Consider the following 14345-nt stretch of genomic DNA (forward strand, 5'->3'; position numbering starts at 1 on the left):
GAAAAGGCCAGAAGTGGGTGCTGAGGCTCAGGTGGTAGAGCGCTGGTCTACAGCTGAAGAGCTGGGGGACAGTGCCCAGACCCAGAGTTCAGGCCCCACAACCAACAACAACAACAAAAAGAATGAAATAGGGCTGGGAAGGTGGCTCAGTGGTAGTGTTTGCCTTGCATGCATGAGGCCCTGGGTTCAATTCTACAACACCACATAAGCAGAAAAAAAGCCAGAAGTGGCGCTGTGGTTCAAGTGGTAGAGTGCTAGCCTTGAGCTAAAGAGCTGAGGAACAGCGCCCAGGCCCAGAGTTCAGGCCCCACGACTGACAAAAAATAAATAAAATAAAAATAAAAGAATGAAATTAAAGAAGTGCTAACACTCAGCCAATCTAAAGCCCTACGAAGTAATTAATTGCCAACCTAGATTAGTGTCTCCAGTGGTATCCCCCACAACTGGAGAAATAAAGACCTTCCATGATAAACAATTGCTAAAGGAATTGATTGGGCACAAAACCAGCACTACAGAAAATGCTTGGAGGAATACTACGGATAGAAAAGAGAGACAAGGGCTGGGAAGGTGGCTCAGTGGTAGAGCACTTGCCTGGTATGCATGAGGTCCTGGTTCGATTCCTCAGCACCATATAAGCAGGGAAAAAAAGCTGGAAGTGGTGCTGTGGCTCAAGTGGTAAAGCACTAGCCTTGAGCTGTAGGGGCTGAGGGACAGCGCCCAGGCCCAGAGTTCAGGCCCACAACCGGACCCCCCCAAAAAAAAAGAAAAGAAAAGAGAGATAGCCGTGCACCAGTGGCTCACACCTGGAATCCTAGCTACTCAGGAGACTAAGACCTGAGGATCTTGGTTCAAAGCCAGCCTAGGCAGGAAAGTCCTTGAGACTCTTATCTCCAAATAACAAGCATAGAGCTGGAAGTAGAACTGTGGCAAAATAGCCCAGGGACAGCACTCAAACCCTGAGTTCAAGCCCCAGGACCAGCATAAAACAAAATAAGAAAAAAAATAAAATCACACACCATGACTAAATTGATTTCATTCCTGGATGCAAGACAGTTCAACAAAAACCAATAAATTTAATACAGTACCTAAACAAAATCAAGAACAAAAATCATTATTATCTCAAAAGCCTTGACAATATTTGCTTTTTTTGTTGTTGTTGGTCGTGGGGCTTGAACTCTGGGCCTGGGCACTGTCCCTGAGTTCTTCATCTCAAGGCTAGCACTCTACCACTTGAACCACAGCACCACTTCCAGTTTTCTGAGTGGTTTATTGGAGATAAGAGTCTTATGGTCGGTCTGGGAAGGTGGCTCAGCGGTAGAGTGCTTGCCTTGCATGCATGAGGCCCTGGGTTCGATTCCTCAGCACCACATAAGCAAAAAAAAAAAAAAAGCGCGGAAGTGGCACTGTGGCTCAAGTGGTAGAGCGCTAGCCTTGAGCTGAAGAGCTGAGGGACAGCGCCCAGGCCCAGAGTTCAGGCCCCACGACCGGACCCAAAAAAACAAAAAAAAGAGTCTTATGGTCTTTCCTGCCAGGGCTGGCTTTGAACTGGGATCCTCAGATCTCAGCCTCCTGAGTAGCTAGGATTACAGGTGTGAGCCACCAGCGCCCGGCTTTAACTGTTATTTCATAATAGAATACCTGAAGAAACTAGGAACAGAGAACTTAATAAATGCTACATATGACAAATGTGTAACCAACATCATGCTAACATGGAGAAAACAAAAATCATTTCTTTTAAAGTTAGGAACAATACAAGGGTGTACATTCTTTTCCCTTTTATTCAATATAGTATAAAAATCCTAGCCATAGCAATAAAACAAGAAAGAGAAATAAAAGAGATTCAAATAGGGAAAGAAGTCAAACTATCCCTATTTGCAGATATAATCCTATATCTAAAAGACCCAAAGTCTCCCATCCCCAAGCTCCTAGAGCTGATCAATAAACTTTGGCAAAGTAGCAGGATAAAAAAATTAGCCCAAAAAATCAGTACTTAGGAGCTGGGAATGTGGCTTAGTGGTTGACTGCTTGCCTGCCATGCATGAAACCCTGGGTTGGATTTCCTCAGTACCACATAAACGGAAAAAGCCGGAAGTGGTACTGTGGCTTAAGGGGTAAGTTGTGTCCTTGAGCAAAAGAAGCTCAAGAATAGCGCCCAGACCCTGAGTTCAAACCCCAGGACTGGGGGGGGGGGGGGGGGGGGAATAGACTTAAAAAAAAAAACAACAAAAAAAACCAGGGGCTGGGAAGGTGGCTCAGTGGTAGAGCGCTTGCCTTGCATGCATGAGGCCCTGGGTTCGATTCCTCAGCACCACATAAGCAGAAAAATGCCAGAAGTGGGACTGTGGTTCAAGTAGTAGGGTGCTAGCCTTGATCTGAAGAGCTGAGGGGCAGCACCCAGGCCCAGAGTTCAGCCCCCACGACCGACCAAAAAAAAAACAAGAACAAAACAAAACAAAAACCAATGAACTATGCAACTTGTGGGCAGGGATGGAAAAGGGGAAATGGGGGAAAGTGAAGGAAGGGATGACACTAAGAAGTAATGTACCTATGACCTGCACTTGTGGAATATAACCCTCTATACAGTTCCTTAATAATAACGATAAAAGGCATACATGATACACATGTGTGTGAAATACCCTTTGGTACAATTCACCAGTTCCTAAAAAAAAACAGATGAAGGTAAAGTAAAACAGGCTTGAGATGGCACTGGGTACCAGTGAGAGGATGAATGAGGGAAAATAAGGACAAAGTACATTATGACTTTGAACATGCATGAAGATAGAGCAGTGGAACCTGTTGACATGCTTTTAGGAAGGTGGGCTGGGAGAAGTGGACCTGGTTGTACTCAGACCTGGCCTGACAAGCTGGGGATGCCGCTCCCAGGATGCCACAGTGCACGAGGCAGTCCAGGTGGCTTCAAGATGGAGTGGGTGTGATACAGTCTATTGTAGGTCTCTTGTAAAGCTTAGCTGACAGCCCTTCTTGGGATGACACAAATGTTTTCTCTTGGTGTCCCAGGCAGCCCACCCTACATCCACACAGAGCAGGTGTGGAAGAGGGACCTTTGTGAGACAGGAGGATGGGGGTTCCTCCTCAGTGTACTGGTTGTGCACCGCCCCTGGTGAGCTGACTCCCAACTCTGGCTGCACCTTCTTCCGGCCAACCAACAAACAAACAAGGCCAGGTCTCCCATCAGGGCTCTACCCCAGCTGTGCCACGATGCCATCTTTAGTCAGCTCATTTAGGCCTTTACAAGATCCCGTAAGACTGGGAATGGTATCTACCTCCCAGGACTTCTGCAAAGACAGCACTCACGTCCTGCTGGCTCACGTCTATGGTTCCAGCTATGAGGGAGGTAGCAGGTTGGAATTCTGAGGCCTATGTGGGGAAAACATGAGACCTACCTAAAAAATAAGGAAAAGGGCCTGTGATGTATCTAAGGTGGTAGAGTGCTTGCCTAGCACATGTGAGGCCTGAGTTTGAATCCCACTAACCACAAAACAAATCTGTTTTTAGGAGGTGAGATGAGGAGCTAAGGGAGACTGCTGAAAGAGATGAAATCGATGGGGCACGCTGTGCACGTGTGGAAATGAAACCTCCCTTGAACAACTAATATGTACTAGTAGCTCCTTAAAAATAAACAAAATCTGTGCTCTTTGAAAGACATAAATTGAATATGAATAGCATGCAATAGATTTCTAAGAAAACATTCACAGACCAAAAATCTTGCATTTGGAATACACAAACATATTAAAAATCAGTTAGAAAAAAGCAGCTCATAAATGAGCATAATACATGAGCAAACACTAAAAGAAGTACAGATGGCAAAGCAGCACACAGGAAGACGTTCAACATTATAGTCATTAAGGAAATGCAAATTCAGCCCATAGTGAGTTATCAATTGTTAGACAGGAGATGGGATTTAGAGGTACAGAGCCTGCTGGAGGCCTTGGTTAGACCCGTCACTGCAACTAACCACCCAGCCAACCAACAGCACATAAATGAATGAAACAAATCCTGCCTGAGTACTTACGCACAATAGGAATTCCCATATGCCACTAGAAATGCAAAACGACACAGCTTCTTTGGCAAATACTCTGAAAGTTTCTGAAAGCATGGCTGCCTACATTCCATGCTTGCTCTAGGAGTCCCACCCATGGGGAGTGCTTACTGAGGTACACCAATGGGTTTTGTAAAAAATCTCATACTAGCCGGGCACCGGTGGCTCATGCCTGTAATGCCAGCTTCTCAGGAGACTGAGATCTAAGGATCAAAGTTCAAAGCCAGCCTGGGCAGTAAAGTCCATGAGACTCTACAATTAACCACCAGAAAACCAGAAAGAAGTGGCAATGTGGCTCAAGTGGTAGAGTGCTCGCCTTGAGCTGAAGAGTTCCGGGACAATGCCCAGGCCCTGAGTTCAAGGAGGAGGGAGGGAGGGAGGGAGGGAGAGAAAGACAGAGAGAGAGAAACTTAGGGGAAAAATATGCTACTAAATAATTCTTTTTGTGTATGTGTAAGTTGTAGGACTTGAACTCAGCTTGGGTGCTGTCCTTGAGCTACTTTGCTCAAGGCTAGTGTCCCGTCACTTTGAGACACAAAACCACTTCTGGTTTTCTCCTCTTTAATATTTCTCGAAAAGATTTCAGGGGGAGGCTGAATGGCTATCAAGGCTTTGAGGCCTCCCTTCCTCTCCTCGGGTTCACGCCTGACTGCTGCAGCCGCCGCCAATGGCCCCTCACCTGGGTACACCTCCCCCGCAGAGGGGGTAGCTCCTGCATGCTTGCAGGGGCTGCAGGCAGCCTGCCACTGCTGCGGCCTCCTCTACAGTGAGGCTGGCCAGTGCCCCAGGCCCACTCATCTCAGAACAGTAGGTCCTGCTTGCTTTGTTTCATTTTGTAAGTATTTTATCATGGAAAACTGAAATCCATTAAAGTAAATCCTGATAGGATAATCTCACGGGCCCAACCCAGCCCCAGCCTTTGGTAACACACATGCACAGTAGGGGTTCACTGTCAAAAATATCCAAACCTGGGCTGGGAAGGTGGCTCAGTGGTAGAGCACTTGCCTTGCGTGCTCGAGGCCCTGGGTTCGATTCCTCAGCACCACGTAAGAAAAAAGCCGGAAGTGGCACTGTGGCTCAAGTGGTAGAGTGCTAGCCTTGAGCTGAAGAGCTGAGGGACAGCGCCCAGGCCCAGAGTTCAGGCCCCACGACTGGACCCCCCCCCCAAAAAATATCCAAACCTACTAATTTTCATCCCATTCAAAATGTTGTTGTTTTATTTTGCCAGTTCTGGGTCTTGAACTCAGGGACTGGGCGCTCTCCCTGAGCTTCTTTTGCTCAAGTCTAGCACTCTATCACCTGAGCCACAGTGCCACTTCTGGCTTTTTCGGTTTATATGGTACCGAGAAATCGAACCCAAAGGCTTCATGCATGCTAGGCAAGGATTCTACCACTATGCCGCATTCCCAGCCCCAAACTATTAAACTTAATTCCAACCTAACTTCCCATATGCTAGATAAGCTAATCGGTATCCCCAGCACCCACTTGTGGTCTGTTTGGACCACGTTTTCCCTTGCTCTTCTTTTTTTTGGGCTGGTCCTGGGGCTTAAACTGAGAGCCTAGATGCTGTCCTTGTGCCTCTTTCTACTCAAGACTAGTACTCTACCACTTGAGCCACAACTCCACTGCTGGCTTTTTCTGAGTAGTTTATTGAAGAGTCTCATAGACTATTCTGCCCAAGTTGGCTTCAAACTTCAGTCCTCAAATCTCAGCTTCCTGAGTAGCTAGGATTACAGGCGTGAGTCACTAGTGCCCGGCTCCCCTTGTTCTTTTTCAATAATAAATCAGCATTTATTTTTATTAATCTTTTTTTTTCAATCAGTCATGGGGCCTGAACTCTGGGCGTGGGCGCTGTCCCTCAGCTCTTCAGCTCAAGGAGAGCGCTCTACCACTTGAACCACAGCGCCACTTCTGGTTTTCTGAGTAGTTTATTAGAGATAAGAGTCTCATGGATTTTCCTGCCTGGGCTGGCTTTGAACCACGATCCTCAGATCTCAGCCTCCTGATTAGCTAGGATGTCAGGCATGAGTCACCAATGCCCGGCTCATTTTAACTTTTGAAATAAGAGTATCCCCAGGGAAAAGAAAGTCTCTACTCTCTGCTTTTGCTTCTGAGTCTAGAAAGCTGCTGAGTGGACTCCTAAGGTTCAGAAGAAAGAGGAGCCTTGGTACACAGAGACCACCCACTGCCAGGCCAGCAGTTTGTGGGGACCAGCGCCAGCAGAGGTCAGGCTGAGGACCTTGGCAGCTGCAGAGGGGAGGGTGGCAGGTGAGGTAGCAGGCCTTACCTCCTGTGTGGGGGGCAGTGCGCACTGCTGCACGATGTACTCCACCATCACCTCACCTCCGGGCTGCTCCAGGTAGCCGTGGTGGGCCATAGCACTGATCACTTGCACCACAGCCCGCTTCACCTGCCCAGAATGAACAGCAGGTCAGCAGGCCACAGAGGGAGCACACGGCAGGAACGTCACTCCTCTCCCCGCCTGGAGCGTGCTGCCAACGCCTGTTCCTGTGCCCACGCGCATGCCCACACCTGCCTCAGCCCCGGCTTCCTGATCAGTCCCTTGGTTTCATGTAGCTTTCTTAGCTCTCGGGCAGCGGCACAGGCCTGCAGGGGGCTTCTTTCCCTCTTGTCCACTACAGACCCCTTCCCTCCTCCAGGCCCCTTAGAAGTCACCTCATCTTGCTGGTTTCCTTCTTCTGCCCACTTTAAGTCACTGACAGCAGCTCTGTTAAAGGGCCCACCCCAAACTGTCCTGTCCTCCAGCCACCAATCCTCCAGACACTACAATCACAACCCCTTGCTGCCAGATATGTCCCTGTCCACTGGTTGGTGTCCACCTGGCCTTAGGCTCTCGAACTGGTGTCTTTCCAGGCGGGACTCTTTCATGTGACAGCCAGAGGCTTCCTGGAGCGTTCCATAGTTCTGCTTCACACCCCAGATAATGGTCACCCAAGCATTACCCAGAGTTCTCAGCCTACAGGTCCATCCCCAGCCAGTAACACCCAATGACATAAACACACAGCCAGTCAAAGATGATCACAGCCAGCCCTTCCACCAAGCCAGCCTCTCCTCTGCCCTCCCAGCCCAGCGTCAGCACACCTATGCTAGCTTCTGTCCCCACCCCCAGGATATTCCTTTTCCTGGGCATGCTTCTGCTTCTGGGATCACAGGTCAAATATAACTGCTCCAAATCTAGGTGTCAAAACCAGGTGGCTCACAACTGCAATCCTAGCTACTCAGTAGGCTGAGATCTCAGGATCAAAGTTCAAAGTCACCCCAGGTAGGAAAGTCCTTGAGACTCTCATATCCAATTAATCACCAAGAAAAGCCAGAAATAAAGCTGTGCCTCAAGTGGTAGGGTACTAGCCTTGAGCTAAAAAGTTCAGGGACAGTGCCCAGACCAAGTTCAAGCCCCACAACAGACACCACCCCCACCCCACCCCCCAAAAAGGAGACCTCTTAGTCCATTCCCTACTCATGTCTACCCCAGTGACACGTGAGTCTTACATGGGTATCTGGGAACAAGGGGATCTGTACTGGCAGCTGATTGTCCAACCTAAGCATGCATTTGCCCCCTTAAAACTAAGAACTGTCACACAGTTCAGACACTTGTAACAAGCCTCCTGCAAAGCCTTGCAGAGAGTGTGGAGAACCACCCTGAGTATGAGGGATCACGGGTTGTGACTTAGGATCTGTGTCGGTAGCTTCCAGGTAAACACAATAGAGGCATAAGGTCCCAAGGAGTGGGCCAGTCACTCAAAGGCTTCAGCAACCTTAGACAGAGCCAGGCCACTGCTGCCTGGAACAAGCAAGCCCTGTGAACATGGTGGTGCTCAGCTAGCCTGGGCCCTGAAGGACCCAGCTTTCCTAGACCTTGGCCTGGGATTCTGGGGGGAGGATTTGGTACAGCCTTGCGATATCCTACATAGTAAGAACAGCCACTGACATGGAGCCACACTACATGGTCCATAATGTGAGGCCTCGAGTCATGTGGCATGAGCCCCAGGGGGACTGGAAGCAGAGTACAGCCACGTGGGTGATCAGGCAGGTGTATAGGACAGGGCTCCAGGGAGCACTCAGGACTCCAAGGCTGAGGAGCAGCCTTGGTCAGAAACGCTTCTACGTGTTCTCACCCATGGTATGGGCAGGGCAGAGAGCGTGTGCTTGGCATGGCCCCTACCCAAGCCCAAGGACAACGGCAGGTCTGATCTTCCTAGACTTCCCCTGGCTTTTTTTTGTTTTTGGTGGGATTTATTTTCTTTCTTTCTTTCTCTCTTTTTCTTTTTTTGAGCTGTCCCTGATATTTTTTTGCTCAAGGCTGGTGCTCTACTACTTTGAGCCACAGTTCCATTTCAGTTTTCTGGTGGTTAATTGGAGATAAGTCTCACATATTTTCCTGCCCAGGTTGGCTTTGAACCACAGTCCTCAGATCTCAGCCTTCTAAGTAGCTAGGATTACAAGTGTGAGCCACAGGCTGGGAAGGTAGCTCAGTGGTAGAATGCTTGCCTTGTATGCACGAGGCCCTGGGTTCAATTCCTCAGCACCACATAAGTAGAAAAAGCCAGAAGTGGCACTGTGCTCAAGTAGTAGAGTGCTAGCCATGAGCTGAAGAGCTGAGGGACAGCGCCCAGACCCTGAGTTCAAGCCCCAGAACTAGCAAAAAAAAAAAAAAAGTGTGAGCCACTTGGGGCTGGGAAGGTGGCTCAGTGGTAGAGCGCTTACCTTACATGCATTAGGCCTTCAGTTCGATTCCTCAGCACCACATAAGCAGAAAAAGCCAGAAGTGGGGCTGTGGCTCAAGTGGTAGAGGGCTAGTCTACAGCTGAAGAGCTGAGGGACAGTGCCCAGGCCCAGAGTTCAGGCCCCAGCTTTGTTTTTAAGATGGGGTCTTATGACGTAGCCCAGGCTGGCCACAAAGCTGTGACCCTCCTGGCTCTGCCCAGAAAGCACTGGCATGGGAGGGTTAGGTCACTATGCCCAGCTCCCCAGCTTTTTTTTTTTTTTGGTCGGTGGTGGGCCTTGAACTCTGGGCCTGGGCGCTGTCCCTCAGCTCTTCAGCTCCAAGCTAGCGCTCTACCACTTGAGCTACAGCACCACTTCTGGTTTTCTGGTGGTTTATTGGAGATAAGAGTTTCACAGACTTTCCTGCCCGGGCTAGCTTTGAACCATGATCCTCAGATCTCAGCCTCCTGAGTAGCTAGGATTACAGGTGTGAGCCACCAGTGCCCAGCTTTCCCCAGCTTATTTTAACCGCTATGTTTTCCCTGTAATAAACTACCACGAGTGTAACTGCTTCCTGGGTTCACAAAACACTGGTAAAGGGCTGAACCTGAGAGAAGTGCTGGGGACCCTGAGCCTGACAGACACCAGCTGGGAGGTAGCTGTGCTCTGTGTCAAGGCATGGTATGGAAAGGTGCTAGTCACACTGAGCGTGTGCATACCCCTGGGTCTGTGCCAGTGACTGGCGAGGTGAGGCTTTTTCAGTCCTGCCTGGCCACTCTCTTTGGACGCTCTCTCTAAGTCTGTTCTTGCTGAAGACTGGGCTGACTTGTCCAGCTTACCTTGCTGTTAGTGTCCAGAAGAGGAAGCTTCATGGAAGACAGGATGAAGGGTTTCTTAACTTCCATTTGAGCAGCTGCAGGAAATGATAAAGACAACTCAGTCTCCACTAAGAGAAGACCAGCCATTGCATCCGCCTCCACTAAGGTCTGTGTTTCAAGAGATCCAGCCCTGCCTTGATTTCCACGTGGGAAGAAGATGGGGAATAAGCCCATGTCATCTAAAAAACAAATAATTTTCTGCCAAAATAACGTAATTTTACCCAATTAAAAAGCTAAAAGTGGGGCTAGGAAGGTGGCTCAGTGGTAGAGCACTTGCCTTGCATGCATGAGGCCCTGGGTTCGATTCCTCAGCACCACATAAGCAGAAAAAAAAAGGCCGGAAGTGCTAGCCTTGAGCTGAAGAGCTGAGGGACAGCGCCCAGGCCCAGAGTTCAGGCCCCACGACTGGACCACCGAAAAAAAAAAAAAAAGCTAAAAGTGCCAGGTGCTGGTAGCTCATGCCTTAATCTAGTAGGCTAAGGATTGTGGCTTGAAGCTAGACTGGGGAGAAAAGTCCATGAGACTATTATCTCCAACTAAGCACTATAAAACTGGAAGTGGGAGCTGGGCGCCCAGTGGCTCACACCTGTCATCCTAGCTACTCAGGAGGCTGAGATCTGAGGATCGAGGTTCAAAGCCAGCCCAGGCAGGAAGTCCATGAGACTCTTATCTCCAATAAACCACCAGAAAACCAGAAGTGGCACTGTGACTCAAGCAGTAGAGCACTCACCTTGAGCTGAAGAGCACAGGGACAGCACCCAAGCCCAGAGTTCAAGCCCCATGACCGACAAAAAAGAAAAGAAAAGAAAAGAAAAGAAGGGGCTGGGAAGGTGGCTCAGTGGTAGAGTGCTTGCCTTGCATGCCTGAGGCCCTGGGTTCGATTCCTCAGCACCACATAAGCAAAAAGAAAAAAGCCGGAAGTGGCACTGTGGCTCAAGTGGTAGGGTGCAATTCTTGAGCTGAAGCACTGAGGGACAGCACCCAGGCCCAGAGTTCAGGCCCCACAACCGGACCCAAGAAAGAAAAAGAAAAGAAAAGAAAAGAAAAAAAATGTGTGCATTTCTTTTTTTTTTTTTTGTCAGTTTTGGGTCTTGAACTCTGGGCCTAGGCTCTGTCCCTCAGTGCTTCAGCTCAAGAATTGCACCCTACCACTTGAGCCACGGTGCCACTTCCAGTTTTCTGGTGGTTAATTGGAGACAAGAGTCTAGCCAACTTCCCAGCCTGGGCTGGCTTTGAACCATGATCCTCAGATCTCAGCCTCCTGAGTAGCTCAAATTACAGGCGTGAGCCATCTGTGCCTGGCTTAATGTGTGCATTTCTTTTTTTTTTCTCCAGTCATGGGGCCTGAACTCTGGGCCTAGGCGCTATCCCTCAGCTCTTCAGCTCAAGGCTAGCACTCTACCACTCGAGCCACAGAGCCACTTCTGGCTTTTTTTTCTGCTTATGTGGTGCTGAGGAATCGAACCCAGGGCCTCATGTATGCAAGGCAAGCACTCTACCACTGAACCACCTTCCCAGCCCCAATGTGCGCATTTCTTGAATGTGAAATCTTAAGAAGGAGTAAAAGAAATAGTATGCTAGATCCATCTTAGTGAGAGTTAAAGTGGCAGGCATAATGGATGTTGTTACAAAGTAACGACATTGAAAATCAAAAATTGAGATTGACTGATTATTAGTAATATCAAAAATATGAGGGGGCGACGGGGGCTCACGCCTGTAATCCTAGCTCCTCAGGAGGCTGAGATCTGAGGATCACAATTCAAAGCCAGCCTGGGCAGGAAACCCTGTAAGACTCTTATCTCCAATAAACCACCAGAAAATCGGAAGTGGTGCAGTGGCTCAAGTGGTAGAGCGTTAGCCTTGAGCTGAAGAGCTGAGGAACAGTGACCAGGCCCAGAGTTCAAGCCCCACAACCAACAAAAAAAACAAACAAAAAAAGATGTTGGGGCCAAGGCACCAATGGCCCATACCTGTAATCCTACTCAGGAAGCTGAGATCTGAGGATCATAGTTTGAAGCCAGCCTCCAAATAACTACCAAAAAAGAGAAGGAAATGGAATTGTGGCTCAAGTGGCAGAGCACTGGCCTTGAGCATAAAAGATCAGGGACCCTGTCTAGGCCCTGAGTTCAAGCCATAGCACTAGCACATGTGCGCATACACATACACACCACCACCACCACAAATACTGGGAGCTGGGCAGTGGTAACACATGCTTGTAATGTGGCTCAGGGACAGCACTCTAGCTGAGTTCAGGTCCCAGAACCTGCACACAAAGAAAGATGCTCTGTTAAGTGCTGTTCCTATGTTCCATATAACAATCATGACTAATATTTATTCATAGTCTTCAATAAACCATGCATTTAAGTGTAGTCAACAAAAAGGAAATAGGTATAGATACTTATTTATTTGGTGCTGATACCTGGGCTTTATCTCAGGGCTTGAACTGAGGACCTCACATTCTCCCTCAGCTTTTTTGGTAATGGCTGGACTCTACCACTAGAACCATACTTCCAGTCCATTTTTTTTCCAGTGATGGGGCTTGAACTCAGGGCCTGGGCATTGTCCCTGAACTTCTTTTGCTCAAGGCTAGCTAGCACTCTACCATTTGAGCCCCAGCACCACTTCCAGCTTTTTCTGTGTATGTGGTACTGAGGAATCAAACCCAAGGAATCAAACACAGGGCTTCACACATCCTAGGGGAGCACTCTACCACTAAACCTCATTCCCAGCCCCCAGACCAGTTTTTCTTGCTTGTTAATTGGAGATACCCAGCTGCCTTAGAATCTCAGGCCACAGATCTCAACCTCATAGGTAGCTGGAATTACAAGTGGGAGCCACAGAGCCTGGCAAAATATGTGACTTTTGAGATTAAAGTTGGTCTTAAAATGTAAATAAAATATAAAATGCATTCTCAGAAAAAGGAGGAGGAGGAGGAGGAGGAGGAGAACAAACAACGAAATAGGCAGGCTGGGAAGGTGGCTCAGTGGTAGAGCGCTTGCCTAGCATGCATGAAGCCATGGGTTTGATTCCTCAGTACCACATACATAGAAAAAGCTGGAAGTGGCTCTGTGGCTCAAGTGGTAGAGCGCTAGCCTTGAGCTGAAGAGCTGAGGGACAGTGTCCAGGCCCAGAGTTCAAGCCCCACGACCGGACCAAAAAAAAAAAAAAAAAGAAAGTATATTGCTCCCCTCTGCTCCCTAAGTACCAGGAAGTCAGTTATCACTATGCATACAAACCAGACCTCATGCCAATGGTCATAACCACAGACTGATACTTTGGTTTCTTCACGTACCTGTGGTCACCCGGTACTGAGCTAAATAAATGAGCTTCCTAGCGGGAGCTCAGGCTTCAGAAGCTGGTGAACGCAGGACACACTGCTGCCCGCTTTCCTACCCTCTCTCTCCTTTCTCAGTTCTTCTCCCATTGTGCAACCACAACCCCTGGTTGTGGTTAACAACAGGCTCAAAGTGGTAAAGAGCTAGCCTTGAGCAAAAGAGCTCAGGGACAGTGCCCGGGCCCCGAGGTAAAGCCCCATGATGGACCCCCCCCCAAAAAAAAAAAGAAAAGAAAAATAGGCATGAGCTTTGAGCAGGCGCCTCCCAGAAGAACACAAAGGAGGACATGAGGGACACAGGACCGGGCTCGGGAGGGCCCTTCATGAAAGCACAGGCTGAAGCTGTACCTCTGGCAAAAGGCCAGAGGACTTCTGCCCCAGCCCCGTGTCTCTGAAGGTTCAAAATAACCATAAAAAGTCCAAAGAAAAAAAGCCATGGTCATCTTGCCACACATGATGTTTAACATGTGGTATGTTTGGTTGGCAATCTTTTATTATTTATTACTTCTTCCAATGGATGAAGGCCAAGCACCTGCCAAGTCCTCTATAGAGCGCTCAGCTCAGACATACAGCAAGGCACGTGCAGCCCTGCCCTTTGTAGCTTAGTCCTCATGAGAAAGGGATAAAAACAACTGGATGTACTGAGACAGGATAGGCGAGGAGATGAGAAAATCATACCACAAAGGGAAGGACTCAGAAGTTAAGCTCCACTCCTACTATACCCCCTTTTACAAGGGAGGATTATTTTTTTAGGGGGGGGTCCAGTCGCGCCACTTCCGGCTTTTTTTTTGTTTGCTTATGTGGTGCTGAGGAATCAAACCCAGGGCCTCATGCATGCAAGGCAAGTGCTCTACCACTGACCCACCTTCCCAGACCCTATTTATTTATTTATTTTGCTAGTCCTACAGCTTGAACTCAGGGCCTTCACACTGTCCCTGAGCCTCTTTTGTCTTTTTTTTTTTTTTTATCTTTTTTTTTTTTTTTGGGTCTGGTCGTGGGGACTCAACTCTGGGCCTGGGCGCTGTCCCTCAGCTCTTCAGCTCAAGGCTAGTGCTCTACCACTTGAGCCACAGCACCACTTCCGGCTTTTTTCTTTTTGCTTATGTGGTGCTGAGGAATCGAACCCAGGGCCTCAGGCATGCAAGGCAAGCGCTCTACCACTGAGCCACCTTCCCAGCCCACCTCTCTTGCTCAAGGCTAGTGCTACACCATTTCAGTCACAGTTCTACTTCTGGCTTTTTGTTGTTAACTGGAGATAAGCATATCTCAGACCATGCTATCTAGACTGGCTTCAAACCTCAATCCTTAGATGTCAACCTCCTGAGTGGCTAGTATTACAGTCGTAAGC

General features: G+C 48.6%; 1 protein-coding gene across 4 annotated transcripts in view; it reads right to left on the reverse strand.

The window, feature by feature from the left end:
• The window catches only part of Mroh1 (maestro heat like repeat family member 1), a 72324-nt gene that overhangs the window by 24679 nt on the left and 33300 nt on the right, over positions 1-14345 (reverse strand). For all 4 annotated transcript variants that reach the window (XM_042669357.1, XM_042669358.1, XM_042669356.1 and 1 more), the window contains 2 exons: positions 9625-9698; positions 6348-6470 (listed from right to left, as the gene is read on the reverse strand). In XM_042669357.1, the coding sequence (XP_042525291.1) occupies positions 6348-6470; positions 9625-9698 (197 nt within the window). The remainder of the gene's footprint in view (positions 1-6347; positions 6471-9624; positions 9699-14345) is intronic.

This window comes from Dipodomys spectabilis, unplaced genomic scaffold, assembly GCF_019054845.1.
Source record: "Dipodomys spectabilis isolate Male_0828 unplaced genomic scaffold, ASM1905484v1 ptg000495l, whole genome shotgun sequence".
NCBI lineage: Eukaryota > Metazoa > Chordata > Mammalia > Rodentia > Heteromyidae > Dipodomys > Dipodomys spectabilis.